Source organism: Rousettus aegyptiacus, unplaced genomic scaffold (genome assembly GCF_014176215.1).
Source record: "Rousettus aegyptiacus isolate mRouAeg1 unplaced genomic scaffold, mRouAeg1.p scaffold_m13_p_9, whole genome shotgun sequence".
In the NCBI taxonomy this organism is placed as follows: domain Eukaryota; kingdom Metazoa; phylum Chordata; class Mammalia; order Chiroptera; family Pteropodidae; genus Rousettus; species Rousettus aegyptiacus.
The window spans coordinates 100,230,479-100,253,612 of NW_023416312.1; the positions used below are offsets into that span (position 1 = coordinate 100,230,479).

A 23,134-nucleotide genomic window follows, 5' to 3' on the forward strand; every position below is an offset into this window, starting at 1 on the left:
AGTTTGTCGGAGGTCATCAGGTAGAGATGGGACAGAGGGTGTGCAGGCAAGGCTGTTATTGTGTCAGGGCGAGCAGTGTGGGGAGACCAGTGTGGGGCGTGGCTGAACTGCTAGAACAGGAGAGGAGCTGGAAGGTCCTTTGAAGGAATGTGGCCTTTTGCTTGATGGGAGGAGGGGGGAGGGGTGAGACAGAGGATGTGGCTTCCTGGAGGCCAGTGCCATTCCTTGGAGGCAGAGAGAGTGACAGCACCTGAACCAGAGAAGGTGGTAACCCAGAGCTGGGTGGTTACAAGCCACCCAACTGGAGGGAGACCTGTTAGGTGGTAAATGGGATGTGGAGCCCGCTTGGTGGGGGATGAGGGAGAAGTATCAGACCACAGCTGCAGGCAGGGTGCCAGGGGATACTGTAGTGTGGAGGAACACAGGGCCAGCCAGGGGGCTGTGGCAAGGGACAAAAATGCTTTCTGCCCTGGCAGAAGGCCAGGCCTCACCTCCCCACCCAATCCTTTTATGAGTCACCGTGGGCTCATTTGCCCACAACAATGACAAGTCACCAGTTAGGAGCAGCTCAAGGACCCATCATAGCTCTGTCTGGGCTGCTGTTGCTTAATCGAAGGCAGAGTCACACTGTGGGGCAGGGGCAGGGAGCGTCTGGGGGAGGACAGAGCTGGCCTTGGGTGGGGAGGTGGAGATGCCGTGCCGCCAGCCTGCAGGCTGCCCCTCTCTGAGGAATGGGCGCTTCAGTCAGGCCACTGGATGAGCCCGCCCAACTACGTGCCATTCACTCTGTCGCCCCCCTGGAGCCCACCAGTGCCGTGTGGCAGGAGCCTGGCACTTTCCGACCAGGTCTTCTCCAAGTGAGTGTATAGGGCGAAAAGATAAATGATTACAAGGGATCGAAATCGTCCATCTGCTACCCTTTTAGAAAGAGCCCCTATGGAGTCCCTAGGCGGCTCAGTGTAGAAGGTCTTGGAATACAGGCCAGTGGCATCAGAGCCTGGGGTGAGTACCTACCGCTCCCCTCAGCCTGGGAGGAGAGCCTTCTGCCAGGGCTGGTGTGATTCTGTTCAGGGACAATCGACTCACGTTTATGCTGGATGTCCCACCACTGGTCCTGGCACTCACAGGACCCATTAGTTGGTCCTCTCCTAGCAGCCCTGCCTGCCTGGAGCTTGGAGGACAGCTGACCCCGGGAAGCCGACTGACTCACAGAGGCGTTAGTGGGCCTGATGCTGGCTGAAGCCAATGTCTGCATTGATGAACCAGACCTTGACCCCGTCCCTTCCCTCCAGCAGCCAACAGGCTAAGCAAAGTTCTGGAGACGTGAAGGAAGCTGGCAGGGGAAAAAGTATGGGAGGAGGCTCCACACAATTGTCCATGTGACAATTGAATGCTGCCATCATTGTCCCCAGTGGTTCTTATAATGCCCCACTGAGGCCTGTGGTTAGAGGCAGGAAGACTGGGCGTCCTCATGGCTCTGCTGCCTCGCCTGGCCAAGCCTCGGTTTCCTGTGCTGGCAAATGAGAGAGTAATTCCTGCTGCACCCACCTGGGTGGGCGGGGTGCATTCATGTAGCACTCCAGAAGGAGCCCACCCTGCCACACGCACCATGAAAGCTTCACTTTCTTCAAGTCCAGGTGCTCTGCTGTCCTGTGTATTCCCAAGTTCAGGGCTCACCTGCACTGCCCCACCCTCACCTGGTCAGGTAGAACAACTGGACTGCAGCCCCCGCCCTCATCTCCCAACTTCTGCTTCTTCAGTCTGCGCTCAGCCAGGAGTCCTCTGCTTGGTGGTGGTTCACGTCACTCGTGGCCCCATAGAATCTGCAGCGTCTTTCCCCCATTACCTGCCCCATTACCTGTCTTCTTCCGGATGTCAGAACACTCTTCCCTCCAGGAGAATGACTCACTCCTTCGCCTTGCTCTAGCCTTTTCTCAGATGTGCCCCTTCTGAGAGGCCTTCTCTCATGTCTGTTTCTCACAAGCTGGACCTGGTAGGTACCCACCTCCTAGCCAGACAGAGAGCACAGGGCTCCATTCGGTGCTGTCCACCCTTCTGTCCCCAGCGCTGGCGTGTGGTAGATGCTCAGTAAAGATTTGTCAGATGGTGAACTGGAAGGAGGGCAGTCGGGAGATGCGTGGGTGTGAGAGAGAACTGGCATTTGCAGGTCTACCACTTGGTTCCCACATGTTTTCTCAGTGAACGCGGCTCCATGTGGAAGGTGTCTAGGAAGTTAACACTGAGGTACCCAAACTTTTAAAACGCGGATGGCCATTTTCTGAGGCACATCTCTGCATCCCAGACCTCACGGGCGAGGAATGCCTTAGGTACACAAGCTTGTTCTTGACAGTGTAAGGACAGTGTCTAGAGTAACTGAGGCACCCACCAATATTTTGAGCCCTCCTGAGGGTGCATACCTACTCCCGGCATTCACTAGGCTCTGAGTGACAGGTGGGGGCTCTCCTGAGAGCAGCAGGCCACCAGGCTCTGGGCTATGGCTCTTCTGTGGACAGTTCTAGGTCAGAAATCTGGATTGGTGGCCAAATTCTGTATTCAAGAGAATCCTTCTGAACGAAGAGCCTTCCTAAAGGCAAGAAATCAGGCTCAACTTAGCCACGTTACCAGGAGGCCTCTTTGCTGGTGTGAAGGCCAAGGCCATGTGCACTGAGACTAGTTCAGTCCTAGGAGCTTAGCTCATGGCCTTGGGGGATGCTTCTACTCATGCACAGGCTGCAGGCTGGGAAGGAGAGGTGGGGAAAGACCAGCAGGAGAAGCAAAGAGCCCAGGCCCGGCAGGCCCAGCAGGCTCCCCCGTGGTACACACCACCAGACCCTGTGAAGGCTGAGGGCGGCGCAGCCCAGTCTCCAGCGGTTTCTTGGGCAGGTGTGGGCAGTGGTGGTAGGGGGAGGGGACAGTCAGAGGAGTGAAAGTTCATGAACTCTGCGGAGGAGCAAGGGTGGTGAAGGTGAGGTGGCCTGAGTCAGCTGGCTGCTCTCAGTGTTGTGGGGAGTGGGCGGCGCCAGCACAGTGGGGCAGGACAACAGAGAAGTCGCCAGTGACCCATGGCTGCTTTCCTCTTTCTCCCGTGTGCACTGTCCTCCACCCCTCCCCTTCCATTCCCTTTATCTCCTCCTTCCCTCCCTCCCCGCCTCCCCCATCCGTGTCTCTGGTCCTTCCCTGTCTCGCCCTCTCTTTCCCTCTCTCCCTTCCCCCTTTCTCTGGGCCTCCTCTCTTCTTTGTTCCCGCCCCCACCCAGGTACCCTCAGGGCAGCAGAGACACCCTGACCTGGCACCCAGCTGGCCCTGTCCATGGCTTGGCCTGCTATCTGGACCCCTGCGCGGCACCGAGCCTGAAACTGTAAGCTGCGAGCAGCAGAGGCCGTGCCAAACGACTGTCTCACCACCCGGATTTATAGCATGCCGGCCTCACAGGGCGAGCCTTAATCAGGCAAGAGCTGGAGGTGATGGAGCTGATGATTCGCTAGAGGGGCATGGCCATGGGAGAACCGTGGCACAGTTAACCCACCCACGCCAGGGCAAGACCGTCGCTAATCAATCCCGGCCCTCCAGGCTAGGGTGCTCATGGTGGGCAAGACTAGTGGGTGGCCTGACAGGTGGGCCTGGCAGGGCATGAGGGCCACTGGCCCAGCCTGGGAGGTGAATTTTTCACTCAGTGAGTCATGACTTGGACTGAGAGCAGATTTGCAGAGAACATTCTAGAAGAACGGGCCTCGGTTTTGTCTCATCTGTACCTCTAGCTTTTTCTCACCTTCTTCTCCCCAGGTGTCTGCGCTTGGCCACTTCCCCACTGCCACCACCTCCGCTAGCTGAGGCTGCGCCTGTGAGAAGGCCCAGCACCCTCTCTTCCCAGTGCAACAGGCAGGATGGGCGACATGGCCAACAGTTCCATCGAGTTCCACCCGAAGCCCCAGCAGCAGCGGGAAGCCCCACATGCAGGCGGCTTTGGGTGCACGCTGGCTGAGCTGCGCTCCCTCATGGAGCTCCGAGGGGCCGAGGCCCTGCAGAAGATCCAGGAAGCCTATGGGGATGTCGGTGGGCTCTGCAGGAGGCTGAAGACCTCACCCACAGAGGGTAAGTCTGCCAACAGAGCCCGAGCGTGTCCACGTGTGTGCAGGGGACTCTGGGCCATCCAGAGGCATTCTCTACCCCCAAGGCAGGCCACTGTTAACCCTGACCATGTCCCCCTTGGGCAGCCATTTACCCGTGAGCAGAACATGGTCTGCATGGGGCAAGAAGGTTACCATCTGCACAACCTGCGGCCCTCCAGGAACTGTGTCCTGACCCCTGCACCCATACTTCCAAAATCAGCAGCTCTTTGCTCTCATCTCTTCTTTGGAATAAATAGAAATTGAACGACAGAGAAGAGGAAGAGAGGAGACAGGGTGGCCCCTGTCTGCATGTTCTGGGTGCCACGTGTTCTCGGCCCCGTGTCCAATTTAAAAGCATGGGAAGAGGAGGAAGGAGTACAACACGTGAGCCCTCTGGAGCCTCTCTGACAAGGAACGGAGTGGGTTGAGGATGGTGCAGCCTGACGGAGTGGTACCCAGGGTATCAAGTGGCAGTGGCACTGGCGGCAGGCTGTCCCAAAGTACAAGCTTGAGGCAGTATAGTTAGGGGCAGATCTGTTGCAGGGAGCCTCCAGAGAGCCGGTGGGGGTCGGAGGACAACCTCGAGAAGGTTCTAGGAATGTAGGCCTGAGTACCATCTTGGGTCCTCACCTCAGTTCTGCGGCCTTGATCCAGAGGCAAACCTCTGCCCTGCCCTGTACCAGCCTTCCCCAGTCCCTCTTGCTGGGTCTGCTGAGAGGCCAGGACCACCAGGAACCAGGCTCGGCCCCAGATTCCAGGAGCTGGAGTGTTTTCTGGCCCAGCTGGCATCTCCCTGTCAGGGCTGCTGGAGCTGTCCCAATCCGGCGCCAGGCCTGCTCTGGGCCAGCGCTGGTCGATCTCATCAGCTCCACTCTCAGCCATCATACCTTCACCTACCCAGGGCCCTGGCCATTGCCTTATCTCCTGCTCCTTGGCCCTGTCTGTCTGCGGGTGGCTCATGGGCTGGAGTGGGGAGCGGAGATGGCCTACTAAGGAGGAAGTGGACCCAAGGGTCAGGTGAGAGATTTCTACCTGTCCAGGTCAGGAATTCCAAGGTGGATGGCCTTCCTTGGGCTTCCTTGGTTTCTCTTGCTTTGCACTCTAAAGGGACCTGGGCTGAGAGGGTGTGTCACGGGGGCAGATGGTCTGGCTCAGGGCCAGAGGATCTCTCTCCTTCCCTCCTCCTTGCCCTCCCCCATGATTTGGGGCCATTTAGCCACAAGAGCTCTGGTCTCCCCCAGATAAAAGGAAGCAGATGGGCTTCAGCTGGCAGCTCTTTCCTCTGCCTGTCAGGCTTTGTTAAATATTTAAAATGTCAAGGCCCCTGGGAACCTGCCCGATTCTGCCACAACAGCTCTGGAGTGTGCCCGGTGCCTGTGGAGGGGCAGCCATGGAGAAGGGCAGGTGCCTAGGTGGGTGGCCCGGCCCCAACAGAGGGAGCCAGCCAGGCCTGGTCTGCATCCCAAAGAATGAGCAGTGCAAGGACCGCCCCTGGGGAGCCCTCAAGGTCCAACCCTAGCAAGTGTGGGGTTCTCGCATACCTGCTGACTTGGTCCCAGATTTCTGACCCACATCCCCGCCCCCACTCACTCCTGCTGAAACACGATGGCCCGAGCTCATGGGAGGAGCCAGCTTAGCTATACCCCAGGCCTCACACCAACCCCCTGGCAAGGTGGGCAGACTGGGGTTGCCAGCAGAATGATGCTTTGGAAAGGGTGGGGAAGTACATGGTGTATTGGGGTGGGGGGACTTGTAGCAATCCACAAGGATTCCATAAGCCAGGGAACCTGGGTCTTAGGCCAAGCTCAGTGGTATCCCACTTGGAAGACCTGGGTCGCTGACCTTCCCTTGTCTGGTCTCCACCAGCAGTCATGGAAAGGAGGGGGAGGATTAGCCAGGAGCCACACGATGTGGTCCTAATTCAATTCCAATGGCATCTGGCCTCTGCTCTGGGCAGGGCGCCCATCTGTGTCCATGCCAACCGGCGGACCCTGCCCGTAGCACCCTGTACTTGGGCCGCCCTCAAGGGTCCGTCTGGGCCAGCCTGCATGCTTGCATGCTCAGGAACCGGAGGGGCTGCAGCTGCCTCCCCCCGCCCCCCACCAAGTGAGTGCTTCAGTGGCGGCAGGCAGTTGTCAGGACCCTGCAGCCCACAGGAAGGCCAAGTCCTACTGCTGGTCTAGGACAAGGGAGGGAAGCATTGCTGTAGCTTCAAGAGGAAACCAAAGCAAGGGACAAGCTGATGGAGGGAGAAAGGGAGGGAGAGAGGGAGGGAGTAAGCTCCTGGGAGGGAGGCCCCTAAGTGCCCAGCTTCCTTTGTGGACAAGCTGGTTATGTGGGGTGGGGCAGGCAGAATGCAGATTCACGTGAGCTCTTTGGGGGAACTGTCCCTCTTGAGGGCTCCAGATCAGTGCAGGGGGAGGAGAGACCCAGGGTTCTGTTGAAGTGCCTCCCTAGTCCTGACCACAGCTTCCTACATCTCCTCTACCTCAAGAACGCAGGCCGCAATCAGGAGTGCGGCACAGGCCCTCAACTGGATCCTCAGCCCTTAGGCACTTAAGTCCTGAGTCTCTCCCAGACACTCAACTGGGAAGCTGCAGACTCTCGAAACCTGAGCCACAGGCAGCTAGGCAGGATGAAGCCAGGGGCAGAAGGGCAGGGACAGCTGCCGCTCTAATGGATGGGGAGGACGGCTTGTGGTCATCGCCCAGCTCTGGGGACGTGCCAAGGCTATGCTGGCTGTGAGCTTTTGCTCTTGCCAGTCCTTCCACCTTGGACCAGACCCTCCCTGCCCCTCCCTAGAAGCCGTCTTTCCATGCCCAGCGCACACCCACCCTCCTTCCTTCTGATTCCTTTGGCATCACATTTAGCACTTTCTTGTTCTCATATCCTCTGGGGCCCGGTCTTGTGTGCTTTCTTAAGCCAGCTGGGAGCACCACATGGGCTGGGACCCGGGCCCTTCTGGTGGTCCCCTGTCTCTGTAGGAGGCCATGGGAGTGGCAGCTACTCAGGCCTGGAAACTGCAAGTCACCATTGGTCCACCAGGTGTCAGTGTGGGGCTGGGCGCTTGGTATCAGAGAAGCGAAAAAGGCTGTGGACAGATGAGCCTGGAAGGAAGCAAAATTCTAAAGGCTGGGGATGGGGCCAAGGGACCGCAACGTTCCATCTGCCAGCCTCTGGGGAGGTGGCCAGGCGGATGTTTGGCCTTGGAAGGCAGTTACCTGGATGCTAGTCCTATATGGAAGCCTTCGATACTTTCAGGCATGGGCCTAAGGAGACTCATGTTCTAGAGACAGAGACCCAGACGCCTCAGCACAATCCTGCGTAGGAAGTGGGTTTTCCCAAGAAAAGAAGTAAGGGCCTGTCTTCCGAATGCCAGGCTAGCGCCTTTGTGGCCATTGATCCTCAGCCCCTGCATCAACCAGGCCTGCCCTCCCTCCTGGCACACACACCGCAGGCTGTCCGGGATGTGGAAGGGCTTCCCAGGACTCTAGAACCATCGGGTCAGGCCCCTCTCAACTCCTCAGCCCCACGTCACATGGGCTTCCCCACTGGGATTAGTTTCGCCAGCCTTCGCTCTCCTTGTCTTCTGCCTGGTGGCCTGAGGATACTGCGGCACGAGCATTAACCATTGACAATCCTATTAGCTTTACAGATGTTCAGCAACTGTCACATGTGCAGCTGCAGTGGGGTCCTGTGGACAGGGCAAGGAGCCCATGTCCCATCCAGCCCTTCACCGTGACCCCCAGCTCAGGGGTGGGGGTGGACATTGCACCAGGGTCTGGAGAAGGCGTTAGGAAGGAGGCAGCTGTCTCTGGTGGGCCATGAGAGCACAGGGCTGGGAGTAGTCCCTGTGCACCTCCTGGGCATCATGGGTGCCAGGTCATTGATCGACAGAGTGAGCAAAGCCGACGAGATCCCTTCGGAGGGACCCACCGTAGTCCCTAGACCTTACCGGGCGTATCAGGAGGATAGGCCTGCCCTTCCTCATGCTAAGGGCCCCTCATTCTCACTTGATGCCACGCCCGCACCATCCGGGCAGCTGGAGGGGCAGCACAGGCACTCCCACACACATGTCCCAGGGTCAGCCAGGTCAGCGCGGTTCCCAACTTCCGGCTGTTTTCAGTCCAGATGGAGAGACAGGTATGTGTGGGAGAAGGTGCGGGACAGGGTGGGGGCTGCCTTTCCCATTGTCTCCTCTGTGCCTCTGCTGTCCATCCGGGCACCGTGCAGGCCTAGCCGACAACGCCAGCGACTTGGAGAAGCGCAGGCAGATCTACGGGCAGAACTTCATCCCTCCCAAGCAGCCCAAGACCTTCCTGCAGCTGGTGTGGGAAGCCCTGCAGGACGTCACGCTTATCATCCTGGAAGTGGCCGCCATCGTCTCCCTAGGCCTCTCGTTCTACGCACCGCCCGGAGAGGAGAGCGAAGGTAAGGAGCAGAAGCCAGAGGGATGGCGAGGAAGGATCTGGCAGGAAGGGGCAGGACAAGGACAGCGTGCAGTCATGATGGCAAGAGGGGAGGAATTGATCCTGAGATTGAGGGAGGGTCGCAGGATGTCCCTAGCTCAGAGGCAGGAAGGAGCCAGCAGGAATGACTCCTCTGCCACCTCTGTACTTCACTCTGTCCTCGGACACAGTGTGCGGGAATGTGTCTGCTGGGGCAGAAGATGAAGGTGAGGCCGAGGCTGGCTGGATCGAGGGGGCGGCCATCCTGCTGTCTGTCATCTGTGTGGTGCTGGTCACGGCTTTCAATGACTGGAGCAAGGAGAAGCAGTTCCGAGGCCTGCAGAGCCGTATCGAGCAGGAGCAGAAGTTCACGGTCATCCGGAACGGGCAGCTCTTTCAGGTCCCTGTGGCCGCGCTGGTAGTAGGGGACATTGCCCAGGTCAAGTATGGTGAGTGCACCTATCACCACACATTCTGTGGAGGATGCTCAGCTCCCATTTTGGGGAGAGCATGGGCTGGAAGAGACCCCAAGTGCAAGCTTTCTCCCCAGGGTCATGTGTGCCCTCAACAGCAGGAGGCTAGAGGTAGGGAGTGTGCGTCACAGGTCCCAGGAAATGAGCTGTCCCCACAGCCTGTCAAGGGCTTCCCCACCACTGCAGAATGCTTCTGTCGTCCCCACTCCTTGGCAGCTGGACCATAGGGCGAGGGGTATGTAGAGCTCCCCAGAAAGGAGAGGACCGAAGGAAGAGGGCCCCACATCCAACAGGACCTCTTCCTAGTGAGGCAGAAGCCAGTGGGAGGAAGGCAGCCTGGACCCATAGCTTGTGGTTCTGGCTGCCTTGCTGCCCTTAGGGGACCTGCTGCCTGCCGACGGCGTGCTCATCCAGGGCAATGACCTCAAGATTGATGAGAGCTCCCTGACTGGAGAGTCGGACCACGTGCGCAAGTCTGCTGACAAAGACCCCATGCTGCTCTCAGGTGAGGCCTCAGGGTGTTGGCCCAGACCTTGGGGATGACTCTGACCTCTGGACCAGCCCAGCAACCTTGGAAGCCATTCGACCCAGCAACCCCCTCAACCAGGGTCACCCTGAGTTGCCTTTCGGGTTAAAGGGTCTGAAGACTTCACCCTCTGCAAAGCCAGAGCAGTCTGTGTGAGGCATGGTGGCGGCCGCTTCATCCTCGGAGAAAGACAGAGGCCCTCCCAGCCCCAGAGGGCACCCGGTGTCTTGAGGGAACCCCTTAGAAGTTGGAGCTGGCTCTGGGTCAGCATAGTGCTGTCCTCCTCCCTAATCCAGACCCTCAAGAAGAGCCAGTGGGGATGGTGCTCCCTTTCCAGAAGGTTCTGGCTTAGCCCAGTGTTTACACCAGTGGCAAATGCAGTATAAAGCAGGACCGGGAGGCTGGAGGCCCCAGGCGAGCCCTGTGAACTGCTCACTCTGTGGCTGTAGGCAAGTGGCTTCTTCAGGCCAGGGATGAGCCTTCAGCCTAGACTTAGGGTCCAACACAGCCTCCAGGGGCCTCCAGAAGCTGAATCCTTGCTTCTGGGATTCCTGGGACAGTGGTGTGAATCTCCACGTCTGTGTCTCTGTATTGACTGTGCCAGGCACTCATGTCATGGAAGGTTCTGGAAGAATGGTGGTGACTGCCGTTGGTGTGAACTCCCAGACAGGCATCATCTTTACCTTGCTTGGAGCTGGTGGAGAGGAGGAGGAGAAGAAGGATAAGAAAGGTAAGGCCACCTTGACCTCCATCCTGGAGCTGACCCCGCTTCTAGGCAGTTCGCTGTTTCTTCTTCGCCTGCTACTGACGGTCCCCCACTGGGCCAGTTGCTGGCTCCGGCTCTGGCTCTGGCTCTGGTAGAGCCAGCCCTCAGGACTGGAGGCCATACCCTCACTTCCGATTCCTTTCAGGGACCCCTTTTGTGGGTCTTTGCCCCAGAACCAGCAGGTCAGGGGCCCCTCAGTTCTGTGTAAGTACAGCTTCTCTCAGATGGCTAGTCCCCAAAGGCTTTGGGATATGTGTGCTCTGGGGTAGGGAGAGTCCTCTACCATAGTAGGAATTGGATCTGAGTTACTGGGGCCAGCCACCCTCACTTGGGAGAATGCTGCCAGGGGCTTGTGCCTACCCTCAGGGGTGCGCAACTGCTACAGTGAAGTGCTGAGGTCCAGGCCAACGTGGCAGCTGGGGAATGCAGGTCACGCAGCCATAGGCGGAGGGCTTCCAAGCAGAAGGAACCCCCAAAGGATGTCCAGGGCCAGAGGTACCCGGGATGGGCAGGAGCCAATACCCCAAGGGAAAGAAGTGTCAAGGGATGGATGTCTTCAGAGAGCCCAACTCTGTAGCCGCCCTGGCCTTCCTGCTGTTTTCCGTTGCCTGTGCTCTGAGCTCCAGGCATGGCCAGTGTCTCCTCCAGTCCTCAGAACAGGGCTTATAATGCTACAGAACTGCCCTCAGCTTCCACACCCCTGTCCCAATCCCTCCGGTCAGAACCCCATGCCCTTCTGTGACACAGGCCTGCACCTGCTCATGACTCATCTCGCTCTGACCTGGATCTCCCCTCAGGCCTGTCCTGTAGTCAAACCAAGTGGTGACCGGAATTTTCTATGTGTGCCTCCCCTCTCAGAGAATCTACCAGGGCCCACTCAAAGTACAAAGAAACTGCACACATGTGGGAAGAACATGTGCCAGAAGCCTGTATCCAGGGCCCCTAAGATTAGTGAGATGCTGGGGCCGGTGAGCTGGGCAAGGGACAGAGGGGTACCAGTCACCTGCCCCACCTCAGTTAGTCAAAGCCGCTGGGCCCGAAGAGCAGGCAGGATTGTTCTGCGCAGACCCAGCATAGGAAGGACATGATAATGTCCCAGCCCTTGACTGCCCGGCTAGTTGGCAGGGCGCCCCTTCTACACTCCTTCCTAGGCCCTCTTTTTGACCTTGACAAAACCCCTTCAGCCTACCCCAGATCCCTCCCCAACCCAGATCCTCTCCCCGTCGCCCTTCTCCAGCACCTCAGGCTGGGCTATTTAGGAGTCATAGGGGGCGCCTCCACCAGCCAGGTTCCTGGAAGAGGGGAACCCTGAGGGGGCCCTGGAGCAGAGGCGTTCAGGGTCAGGGGAAGGGGCAGCAGCACCTACGAGCTCACACTGAGGTCTCAGTCCAAGGCCTGGACCACTGCAGAGACAGGAAGGTGGCCATGCCCAGTGCCTCCCCCTCCCCCTCTCTGCATCCTAACTGCATCTATCTATCGGTACAACACTCCCTGTCCATCTGCTGCTTCCCCAATACACCTATTTCTTGCCTTTTGGCTTTGATTCCTACTCACCCTTCTTCTCTGTGAGGTACCGTCCTTCCCCTCCTTCCCTCCCTTGACTCTTGTCCTTCTTCAGGTCAGCACAGTCCTCCTCTTCCTATAGTGCTCATCCCAAACCTCCCTCCCTCCTCCACGGGGCTCCCCTGGCCCTGTCTGCAGCCTGGGTCCTCTGGATCCATCCTTCTTCTGGTCCTCCACAGCCTCGGGGCTTCTGGCAACACCTGCTCATTGTGCTGTATCGTCACTATGTGCCTACAGGTGTCTCCTCTCCCCGCAGAGGTCTCTTTCATGTCTGAACCTCCCTGCAACCCCTTCAGAGGTCCTGGGCACAGAGGGCCCAACCCAGACTCCACCCTGCCCTGCAGGGAGCCTCTCTGTCCTCCCTGGGGCCCCCAGACCAGACCCCACTGCCTGGGAGCTACCGTAGCACCCTTTTTGGGGTCATGGATCCTCAGCGACATGAGCTATTGGGTGGTGGCTGACAAGTCATCCCACAAGCTCCTCCTGTCCTCCTGTCTCTGGATCCTGCCAGCTCATGCATGGCCCCAGAAGGAGCTGAGGTACAGAGCCAGACCCCAAGCACAGCAGCGGGCTCCCTGCCACAGTCGCCTCACCTGTCAGGTCTCCTGGGCTCTTCCAGAGTTGCAGTCTCTCCTGCTCTTGGAAACCAGTGGTGCGGCCAGCACTGTTTACCTTGGCCTTGGGAAGTCAATTGCCGCACAGTCCCTGACATCCTGCTGTAGGCTTCGTGGTTGCAGAGCACGTTCAGGGAGCTGCTGCATTCGTGTAGCAGCTGTTGGCTGCAGGGGCTATGGAGGAGGCAGGCTGGGTCCTCACCTTCGATGCGTCCACCACTGACCCCCGGCACAGGTCCACCTGGGGCACCAGTCATCTCATGTCCCTGCTGCTCCCTCCATCGCTAGTTGCCCAACACACAGCCCAGTGCCCAAGCCTGGCAAATTCCTGGAGTCTCTCTCCTTTGTCACTCCTAAGTACACATAGAGCTAACTGTGGGCCACGCTGCAGAGAAAGATGATCTCTAGGCCAGCAGAGAACTTTCTAGGTAAACTCCTCACGCTGGTTCTGGGAGACCCTGCTCAAGGTGACAGAGCTGGGACCAGACAACCGGCAGCTCTCACTCCCCATGGCGACAACCCTTCCAGGAACCTCCTATAGTGCCAGTCACATGTGACTGAGGGTCCATCCAGGGACTAGATTTGGGAGTTCACTGGAGGGCTGGGGTCAAGGCCCAGTGGCGAGCCATGGCTAGGGATCTCGCTCAGGAAGCCCAAGTGTTCATGGTGCCCACGCGCCAGGAGGTGGCAAGAGGGCATCAGCATGAGCCTGGAGAAGACAGGGCCCTCCTCCCTTCTTTCCCATCTTTCCCCTGTGCTCACTGCTACACTGTCCATGACCTGCTGTCCTGTGTGCATGTGCCAGGGCCACGTAGATGTTCTCAAGTCTCTGTGTCTGTCATTCCTTTTCCATTGTAGGCAAGCAGCAGGATGGGGCGATGGAGAGTAGCCAGACCAAAGGTAATGCGAGCCCCATGCTGGGGGTGGGGGGGAAAGGGTAAAGCACAGAGTGGGGGGTCGCCCGTCTCAGTTGCAGGAGCAGCAGCTAGAGATCACGTGAGTGGGGCAAGGTGGCCCTTCTGCAGATCCCACCAGAAGTATGTAAAGATCACCTGTGAGCAGGCATCCTGGTGAGGAAACTGAGGCTCAGAAAGGGTGACTTGCCCAAAGTCTAACCAGGCCTGTGGGTTTCCCAGTTTAGCTGCCTTTCTGCTGGGCAGCCATCCAAGGAGCAGAGGCCCTCTCTCCTCTCAGTCCAAATGCCTGGTGAGAGCCGAGCCTCTGTGGCTGGGATAAAGGCTTGTCAGTGGTCAGTCATATGCACTGTAGGTCCAAAGGTGGTCAAAAGCACCATGCCAGCCTTCAGGAAGGTCACAGTCTAGAGAGATAGACCAGGGAGCAGAACTCAAGCACAACGTGGGACCCAGAGGCCCAGAGTCAGACAAGCAAACTGGAAGTCAGAGCATAGCTAGGGTTCGGAAGGCATTTGGGGCAGGGTGACAGCCTAATGGCTAGGGCCCTGGCTAAGGCAGGGAGTGACAGTCAATGGGACATGAGGCAAGAGTGGCCCAGCTGGGCGGAACCTTGAGTGTCTCTGTGGCTGTGAGCTCTGGACTAAAGCCCCTGGGAAGAAGAAGCCATCAGTGAGTGGTCTCAGGCAGCCAAAGGAAGAAAGGACAGGTGGGAAGGCTGGAAGCAAAAGGGAGCAGTAGACACAGGTGGAAAGAGGCGCACAGTGATGGCATCAGGAGCACCAAGAGCCGCACTGGGTGGGAACGAGAGCAGTGAGCAAAAAATGAGTGGGTGCGGTGCCCCCTCAGGGTAAGGGATGGACAGGATTGTGTGGGGCGGTGCAGTTGGAGACCCACAGGCCATGGACAGTTTGAAGTGACAGAAGTGATGGAGGCAGGGCCGGAGACATATTATCACCGCCCTAGTGTCAGGGCCATCACGAGGAGCCACGAGGGAGCCTCCTGTTCCAGAGAAGAGGCAGGGAAGTGGCTGGAGGAGAGTATCTATCAAAGGAGTAATTCCAGGAAGAGAGAGAGACGTGAGGCTTGCCCAGGGCAGCTCGTGCAGGAAGTGGCCTCCAGCAGCCAGGGTGTGGGCTGAGGGAAGCGCTCATGGCGAGCCGGGGCCCTGGTGGAAGCCAGGAGCTGGCAGGAAATGAGACGGGCTGAGCAGGGAGCATGACGGGAGAGCGCGGGGGCTCCTGGGCCTCCCTGAGGGGAGCAGGGAGGTGGCTTGGACACCAGTGGACTGATGAATCATTAAGCTTACAGTTCTGGAATATTCCTTGGGCCTCAGGCCTCTGTTCTCAGGTATTGAGATTTGGGGTATGCCGGGACTGGCTGTCCTATCTGTGTGCCCCGGTTACTTGTGCTTCTGTATGTCCTCCCTTCTTCTGTGAGGCCTCGAGAGAATCATCTTTGTCCCGCCTGGGAGGGGCTGGGCTGCCAAGGACAGAGATGGTAAACAAGATAGTACCCACGTAGTGTCACACTCAGAAAGCAAAGAAACCCCCTAAAACTATGTCCTCTTATATGCTGTAGCATGTCTTTCCATATGAAAGCCCCTTGTAGCTGTCACCCCAGCTGCTGGGCCCTAACTTTGGCTGTGTGGTTCTTCTGTGTGCAGCTAAGAAGCAAGATGGGGCAGTTGCCATGGAAATGCAGCCCCTGAAGAGTGCGGAGGGTGGGGAGATGGAGGAGCGGGAGAAGAAGAAAGCCAGCGTGCCCAAGAAGGAGAAGTCGGTCCTGCAGGGCAAGCTCACCAAGCTGGCTGTGCAGATCGGGAAAGCAGGTGGGAGCTGCAGACGGGTGGCCAGGGGACCCTGTCGGGCGGAGAGGACACTGGGTTTCCTGGACATGGGGCTGGGCTGTGAAGAGCAAGTGGGAGATGGATGTGGCAGGTGATGTACGCTAGGCAGCAGGGGGACGGGAGAGTGGTGAGCGATGGCCATCATGGACTGGTCCAGCCCCGCTCTGGTGAGCATGGTTTCTAAACCCTCCATGAAGCCTGGGACAGGGAGCACCTCCCCCCGACTTGACTCAAGCCGGCACTGGCTGCAGCATCCCTTACTTCTTTCCTCTTGCTTTGTCTTTTTCTTATCCCTGCCAACTGCCTTCCTACTCCTACGTTCTATGGCCTCTGTTGTGGCTGGGCAGGGCTGGTGATGTCCGCCATCACCGTCATCATCCTGGTCCTCTACTTTGTGATCGAGACCTTCGTCATCGATGGCCGGGTGTGGCTGGCGGAGTGCACGCCAGTCTACGTGCAGTACTTTGTGAAGTTTTTCATCATCGGTGTCACTGTGCTGGTTGTGGCTGTCCCGGAGGGCCTGCCTCTCGCTGTCACCATCTCCCTAGCTTACTCTGTCAAGGTAATAATACAAAACACAGCACTAAAAATGTATGATACCAAGATACAAACCCAAAAACTGGAATGTGAGGCCAATAGGCACTTTGGAGGCAGTGAGGACTAGAGAAAACTCGGTGTCCATCACTCAGGGCAAGAGCAGGGAGGCTGAGCTGGGACCCAGAGCTGAACTCGGCCATCCATCCGCACCCGGCTTCCTGGGCATGGTCAGATGAGCCGGAAAGCAGGGGGGCGGTGGGATAGATCTGGCATCTGCAGGGTGAGGACAGAGGGCGCACAGGGACCAGGAATTGGGGAAACTGGTGCTGCTTGCAGAAGCGGGGGCAGGAGGGAGGGTGATCAGGAGGGGGCCTCCTGGGAGACAGTGGGCAGAGCATGGCAGAGATGGGGGAGATGCTGCAGGACCAGCAGGTGACCCAAGAGGGCACTGTGGGCAGGGGAGTGGACCTGGGCAGCAGAAAGGAACCATGCAATCTCTGGAGAAAGTGGTGGCCCAGAGTCAGCTGCTCGGCCTGTCCAATGAGGGCTTGACCACCACGCTGCAGCCGCTCCAAGCTGTGCCGTTGAGCACTGTTGTCAGCCCAGTGGTGAGGGTGCCTGCTGACAGAGGCCCCTGGGCTATTAGCGCCGCATGGAAAGCTGGTTGCGCAGAGCAGAGTCATACATGACGTCTGTGCACTTTACAGAAAATGATGAAGGACAACAACCTGGTCCGCCACCTGGACGCCTGTGAGACGATGGGCAATGCCACAGCCATCTGCTCAGACAAGACGGGCACGCTCACCACCAATCGTATGACCGTGGTCCAGTCCTACCTCGGGGACACCCACTACAAAGAGATTCCGGCCCCCAGCGCCCTAAACCCCAAGATCCTCGACCTCCTGGTCCACGCCATCTCCATCAACAGTGCCTACACCACCAAAATACTAGTGAGCCGAGAGTGGAGCTGGGACAAGGGAAGGGGCCTGGCCGGGAGTGCAGCATGAGCTGTCGCCAAGGGCTCACTAGGCTCTCTTAAGAACTTTTGGCCAGAGCTGTGATGGTCTCTGGGGTGCTGGTCACCCTCCCCTCATCCCTGGCCCCAGTACTCCTGCCTTGGCTGCTGGTTCTGGAAGCCCCTTCCAAGCCCAGTGAATGGTGGGAAACCTGCCTGTCTAGTCCACACTGGAGCCCCTTCCCGGCTCTCTGCCACCACACCGTAAAGACGGGGTGACCATACCCAGGCTGGGACCCCAGGGGTAGCAAGGAGGGTGGACTTGGGCCCCCTGCTCCATGCTGGTATATGCCTCACCTCACAGCCTCCAGAGAAGGAAGGTGCCCTCCCGCGCCAAGTGGGCAACAAGACGGAGTGCGCTCTGCTGGGCTTCGTCCTGGACCTGAAGCGGGACTTCCAGCCTGTGCGGGAACAGATTCCAGAAGATAAGCTTTACAAAGTGTACACCTTCAACTCGGTCCGCAAGTCCATGAGCACGGTCATCCGCACGCCCGATGGCGGTTTCCGCCTCTTCAGCAAGGGTGCCTCGGAGATCCTGCTGAAAAAGTGAGTCGGTCACAGGAGCGAGCCCAGGGCTGGGGACACCAGGGGCTGGGGTCTAGCTGAAGGATTCAGGCTTTGTGGTATTACTATTGTGCTAAAATACACACAGCATTAAAGTGGCCATTTTCATCACTTTACCATGTGCAGTTCAGTGGCATTAAGTACATTCACCATGGTGTGCACAATCACCTCTATCCAGTTGAGGAACATTGTCATCACCCCCGAAGGAAACCCCGTGCCCATTAAGCTGTCACTCCCATACCCCCTCTTAGCCCCTGGCAACCACTAATCTTTCTGCCTCTACAGATTTGCCTAATCTGGACATTTCTTATAAATGGAATCTTACAATATATGGCCTTTCGTGTCTGGTTCCTTTCACTCAGCATAACATTTTCCACGTTCATCCATGTAGTAGCGTGGATTGGTGCTTTACCACTTTTTACAACTGAATAATATTCCGTTGCAGGGACAGACCACATTTAGTTTATCCACAAATCCACCGACGGACACTTGGGTGGTTTCCATCTTTTGGCTACTGTGAATCATGCTGCTATGAACATTCTTATGCACCTTTTTGTTTCAATATGTCTTTTCAGTTCTCTTGTATATATTCCTAGGAACGGAATTGCTGGGTCATACGGTAATTCTGTGACTAACTTACTGAGGAACTGACATCATTTTTTCTACAGCAGCTGCGCCATTTTACATTTCCAGCAGCAGTGCATGAGGGTTCTGACTTCTCATCTTTGCCAACGTGTGTTACATTATCATCATTATTATTATCGGTGCCATCCTAGTGGATGTGAAAGGGGATCTCACGGTGGTTTTGACTGGCATTTCCCTGATGACTGGTAATATTGGCGCTTATTCATGTGCTCATTGGCCATATGCACATCTTTGGAGAAATGTCTATTCAAGTCCTTTGCCCATCTTTGATTTGTTTCTCTTGTTATTGTTGAGCTGTAAGAATTCTCTATATATTCTAGATTCCAGAACTTTGACATATCTGATTCGTAAATATTTTCTTCCATTTTGTGGGCCATCTTTTCACTCTCTTGACAGATTTTTTGCTTTTCACTCTTGATTCATCCTTGGATGCACAAATGGTTTTCAACTGTGAAGTCCAGTTTATCTTTTTTTGTTTTCCTTTTGTTTCCTGTGCAGGGTTTTTTTTTTACAGGTGATGGAAATGTTCTAAACTTGACTTTGGTGATGGTTGCACAACTGTGTGACTCTACTAAAAGCCATTGAATTGTACATTTCAAAATGGTGAATTGTGTGGTTTGGGAATTATATCTCAATAAAGCTATTAGAAAAACAACGGGGAGCATGCAGCTCTGCCTGCAAGTGCCCCAGCCTCCCCACCCCCCAGCTCGATCAGCCTCCACACCTCCCCTTGGCTTTGGCTTCTCTCTTTCTCCACCCCCACCCACCCTCCCCTGCCCATTTGGCAAATCACTTACTACAGAGCCTTCTAAGATTTGAGGTGATTGCGCCTCCAGCTCCTTCTTTCATTTTTCACCCCTCCACAGGCCTGCCTCTGGAGCCCTTGGCTCTTTTGCTCCTTCCTCTTCCTCGCCCTATTTCTGCCAGCCTTCCATTTTCCTGGGCCCTTCTGAGAAGCTTTGAGGGTCACCAGAGCTCGTACTGTGGTTGCTGCCTTGTCACGGCCCCCTTCGCGGCTTGCAGTTTTTGCCCGGGTGCCACACTCTTGCCCTAAGGCGCAGCAAGGCGGGAGTGATGAACTCCAACTGCTGTGGAGTCTGGGAGGAGCTATGATGAGCCCTGTGCTCCAGCCTCCCATTGGTCTCCTAAGCTACACCAGTCTATGAGCTCCTGGAGCTGCCACAACAAAAGACTATCATAAACCTAACGGCTTAAAGCAACAGAAATCTGTTTTGTCCCAGTTCTGGAGGCCGGAAGTCCGAAATCAAGGCGCGGGAAGGGCTGCACTCCCTCCGAGGCTTCCAGGGAAGAGTCCTTCCTCTGTCTCCCAGCCTCTGTTGTCACTGGCAGTCTTTGGTGTTCCTTGGCTTGTACACACATCCCTCCACTCTCTGCCTCCATTGTCACATGGTCTGGTCCTTGTGTGTGTGTGTCTCCATGTGTCCCCTTCTGTTTTTATAAGGACACCAGTCATTGGATTGAGGACCCACTTTAATCCAGTGTGACCTCATCTTAACTTTGCAACCGCCCTATTTCCAAATCAGGTCATATTCCAAGGTTCTGAGAAGAACATGAATTTGGGAAGACACAGTATTCGGCCCCACACAAGCAGAGCACCTCCCTCCTTGGAGAAACCTCTGCCATGTCAGATGGAGGGTCTGACCCAAGCCTATCCAGACTCTCAGCTGGCCGGACTCCCCTTGCTCTGTCCCCGCCCCAGGTGCACCAACATCTTAAACAACAATGGCGAACTACGCGGCTTCCGCCCTCGGGACCGGGACGACATGGTGAAGAAGATCATCGAGCCGATGGCTTGTGATGGCCTCCGCACCATCTGCATCGCCTACCGGGACTTCTCTGCCACCCAGGAGCCTGACTGGGACAACGAGAATGAAGTTGTGGGCGACCTCACCTGCATAGCCGTTGTGGGCATCGAGGACCCCGTGCGGCCTGAGGTAGCCACCTGCCCCTCTGGGAACAGCCCGGGTTGTTGGGAATGTGGGGAGGGGCAGTGGTTATTCCTATCTGGCCTCCATGGCATGGCTTTGGGACATAAATGGAAGGAGAGAATGGCCCCTTTTCTCTGTCTTCCCAGCTATCACAGCACTTCCTGCCATAATGACGGGTAGAGTAAACTGGCTGCCCATAGGAGTCTGGAAAGGTGGGCAATGGCAGAGCCACAGGTCCTCTAAGGAACATGGCCGCTGCAGCCCAGACCACACCCTCCACAACACACTTGACGCTCCTCATCCTCTCACCTTTGCACCCACATGGAGGGTCTGTCCTGCCCGCTGGAAGGCCCCCTTCTACTTGGTCTCCAGGCCTGGCTCAGGCTCTGCCTCCACCAAGTGAAAGAGGGTGGCAGTTAGAACTTTGACAGCTGTGACACCCGCAGGATTGATGGAGGGAGAGGGAGGAGTCAGCACGAATCCTGGGGCTCTGTTATGGAGAAGTGGAGTGGATGGCAGTGCCATCCCTGGGCTGGGAAGCCCAAAGGAACACAGGTTTGAGGGGCGGAGTAAGGCGGTTCTCAGTCGAGGGTTTGGTTGGGGCCAAGTGAGGTTCAGGACAATCCTGTGGCAATGTCAAGTGGGCAAGTGGCTATAAGAGTGGATAGCTCAAAGCAATGGTCCCAGCAGGAGAGAGATTCCAGAAGCATCTTTATATGAGTAACGTCTTGGGGAGGAAGTGCAGCTGGAACAGAGGTGGGCAGAGTCTTCAAAGGAGACTCAAAGGAAGGGGCCAAGCAGGGAGGGGAAGTCGCGAGGGCCATGTTGGCTGAAGCGAGAGGGCAGCTTAGCTCAGCCACAGCAGACGCAGGCCCTCGACATTGGGAGGTCATTGGAGACCTCGACCTGAGCAGGTTCTGCAGGACGACAATGCAAGGAACCAGCGCGCACAGACAACTTTGCCAATGCCTTTTCCGAAGAGAAACGAGGCAGAAGCTGGACACGGTGGAGAGTGAAGGACCAATGGGGAGAGCTGGTGGTCCTTAAAGATAAGAGCTCTTCTAGGGAGGGAGAGCCTCCAGGGCTGGTCCTGGAGGGGGTGTCAGTGGCAGCCGTAACACATGAAGCATTAGAGGGAATGTGCGAGGCACAGTGGGCGCAGGTTGCCGGAGGCAGGGAGGGATCCTTTCTCTCCTCTCAGGGCCTTTCCCGTGATGCTCACCTCATGTCAGAAGCAGAGCCACTTTGATCCTGCCGGTTAGCCTGACCACATGTATGTGTACCAGCAGCCCTGGGGGGTGCTAAGATGAGGGAGGAAAAGCTTCTGGCCTGTCTTCCGGGAGACAAGCATTTACACACTAGATCATGTATGAAAGACCCACGATTCAGAAGTCAGTACTTGCCACATCTAAACACCGGCTGTGGGTCATCAGTGATGGCATGTCCCGGAATTCCAAGGAGACGTGTGCGGAGGGGAGACACCTGGAGGCTGGCCTGGGAAGAAGCAGACAGTGGCAGAGGGGAGGGGAGAGACTTCCAGACAGAGGAACAGGCCCAGAGAAAGGGACAGTGGGAGGAGCAGCCTGAGAAAGCAGAAGGAGAGGTGACTGCTGGGGGTGGCGGGGCCAACTCCGAAGACATGGGGGCCAGAACTTTCTTTTCATCAGACCAGGGAGAAACAGGCACAGAGTAGAGGAGTGTTGTGTCCACACAGCAAAGCTGAGCCATAAAGCTGTGTTGCCCTTGCATAGACCTGATAGCCTTCTCCTTCTGAACGGAACATTTCCCTACACCCTCTTCCCCCGGCATGGCTGCAGGCCTGTAGCTGATGTTCAGTGATGCTCCCAGGATGGTGGGTGTCCCCTCCTTACTTCCTGGGAGGTGTCTACAGTGGCAGCTCTAGACTTTTCCACCCAGCTTTCTGGGGGCTGTGTGACGCTGCCGGAAGGCTAAAGTTCCTTTGGAGTATGTCACAGACCCAGGAAGGTGACGTTCCTGGACTCCCAAGGCCCTGGCCAAGGCCATTTCGGCAGCATCACAAGCAGCCCGCCCTCCCGTTCCACCTCAGCCACTTGCCTGGAGGCATGAAGCATGAAGGAGCCCTTCCAGCCTGATTCCCTGGGCCAAAGAGCCCTAATTTCTGGTAGAAATATTTGTTAAATGAACCAAAGCTGACTAGATATAAGGCTGGAGGCCTTAGATGTATTCGTAGATCTCCTGGTCTGAGTTGGCTCTTTTACAGAAGTGGCAATGACACCAGACTGGGGCTGATGGGGGCAGATGAAACTGTGCAGAATGGCCGCATATGGGTGCGGTGAGGCCTTGCACAGTGGGGCATTATTTTTTTGTAAGTTTTCATCTTCGGAAATGCGCGACACAGACACAAAGCCCTCGAAGGCTATAATGAAGGCCCAGCTGCGGCGGCTGCTGATGGGCAGAAACATGGGGCAGGGGAAGCCTGAGGCCACAGATGGCTGCCTGTTTAAAATCCGGAAACTGGCCTTGGCGGCAGGGCCCAGGGAAAGGGACAGCTTCTCTCGGGCTCGAGAGTGGCCGAGTGAGAGTCTGCACAGCAGATGCCACCCACACAGCCAGGCTGGAGAGGCCAGGCAGACCCCACGGGGACCAGCCAGCTGGGTGGGGGCCAAGGAGGGAGCACCAAGGGCCCAGCAGAGTCCCGGGTGCTGATGCAAGCGGGTCGGTGGGTGGGACTCTGTTAAACCTTGGAGGCCTAGACAGCAACAGCAGAGGAAGGCCCAGAGGTATCCGCCCTGGGGGCACGCAGGGGGCTTGAAGGCAAGCTGTATGAATGGTGAATAGACTGAGCCAGAGCTGGGCCACAGGGAGGACAGTCGCCCCATGAAGGAGAGGGTACCCTTGGAGGGAGGGGGCCTTCCTTCTACCCACATGCAGCAGGCAAAGAAGGCCCAGGTGCAGGGTTCCCAGGTCTCAGGCTCATCACAGCCACTTGGTGGCAGCAGAGGAGTGGCTTCCAGATGCTTCAGGGGCAGGAGGGAGCTCCTTAGAAGAGGAGCATCTCCCTATAGCTCCTTATCCAACATTCCAAGAGTCTCAAAGAGCAGACAGTGTCCCTAACGCATATTACCGGGTGTCTGGGAGGCAAGCCCCCTTCCTGGGTCTCAGCCTTCTGGGCCACTTGGCGGT

At 57.0% G+C, this 23,134-nt stretch overlaps 1 protein-coding gene across 10 annotated transcripts in view; it reads left to right on the forward strand.

The window, feature by feature from the left end:
* The window catches only part of ATP2B3 (ATPase plasma membrane Ca2+ transporting 3), a 66,901-nt gene that overhangs the window by 15,157 nt on the left and 28,610 nt on the right, over positions 1–23,134 (forward strand). For 3 of the 10 annotated variants that reach the window (XM_036227048.1, XM_016133052.2, XM_036227050.1), the window contains exons 1-11: positions 3,885–4,092; positions 8,343–8,540; positions 8,749–9,006; positions 9,410–9,535; positions 10,161–10,286; positions 13,358–13,399; positions 15,077–15,241; positions 15,607–15,821; positions 16,504–16,746; positions 17,116–17,357; positions 19,741–19,975. In XM_036227048.1, the coding sequence (XP_036082941.1) occupies positions 3,885–4,092; positions 8,343–8,540; positions 8,749–9,006; positions 9,410–9,535; positions 10,161–10,286; positions 13,358–13,399; positions 15,077–15,241; positions 15,607–15,821; positions 16,504–16,746; positions 17,116–17,357; positions 19,741–19,975 (2,058 nt within the window). Of the gene's footprint in view, positions 1–1,083; positions 3,462–3,783; positions 4,093–8,342; positions 8,541–8,748; positions 9,007–9,409; positions 9,536–10,160; positions 10,287–13,357; positions 13,400–15,076; positions 15,242–15,606; positions 15,822–16,503; positions 16,747–17,115; positions 17,358–19,740; positions 19,976–23,134 lie in introns of those variants that run through there. The other 7 variants (XM_036227046.1, XM_036227053.1, XM_036227052.1 and 4 more) reach the window with 5 other exon arrangements.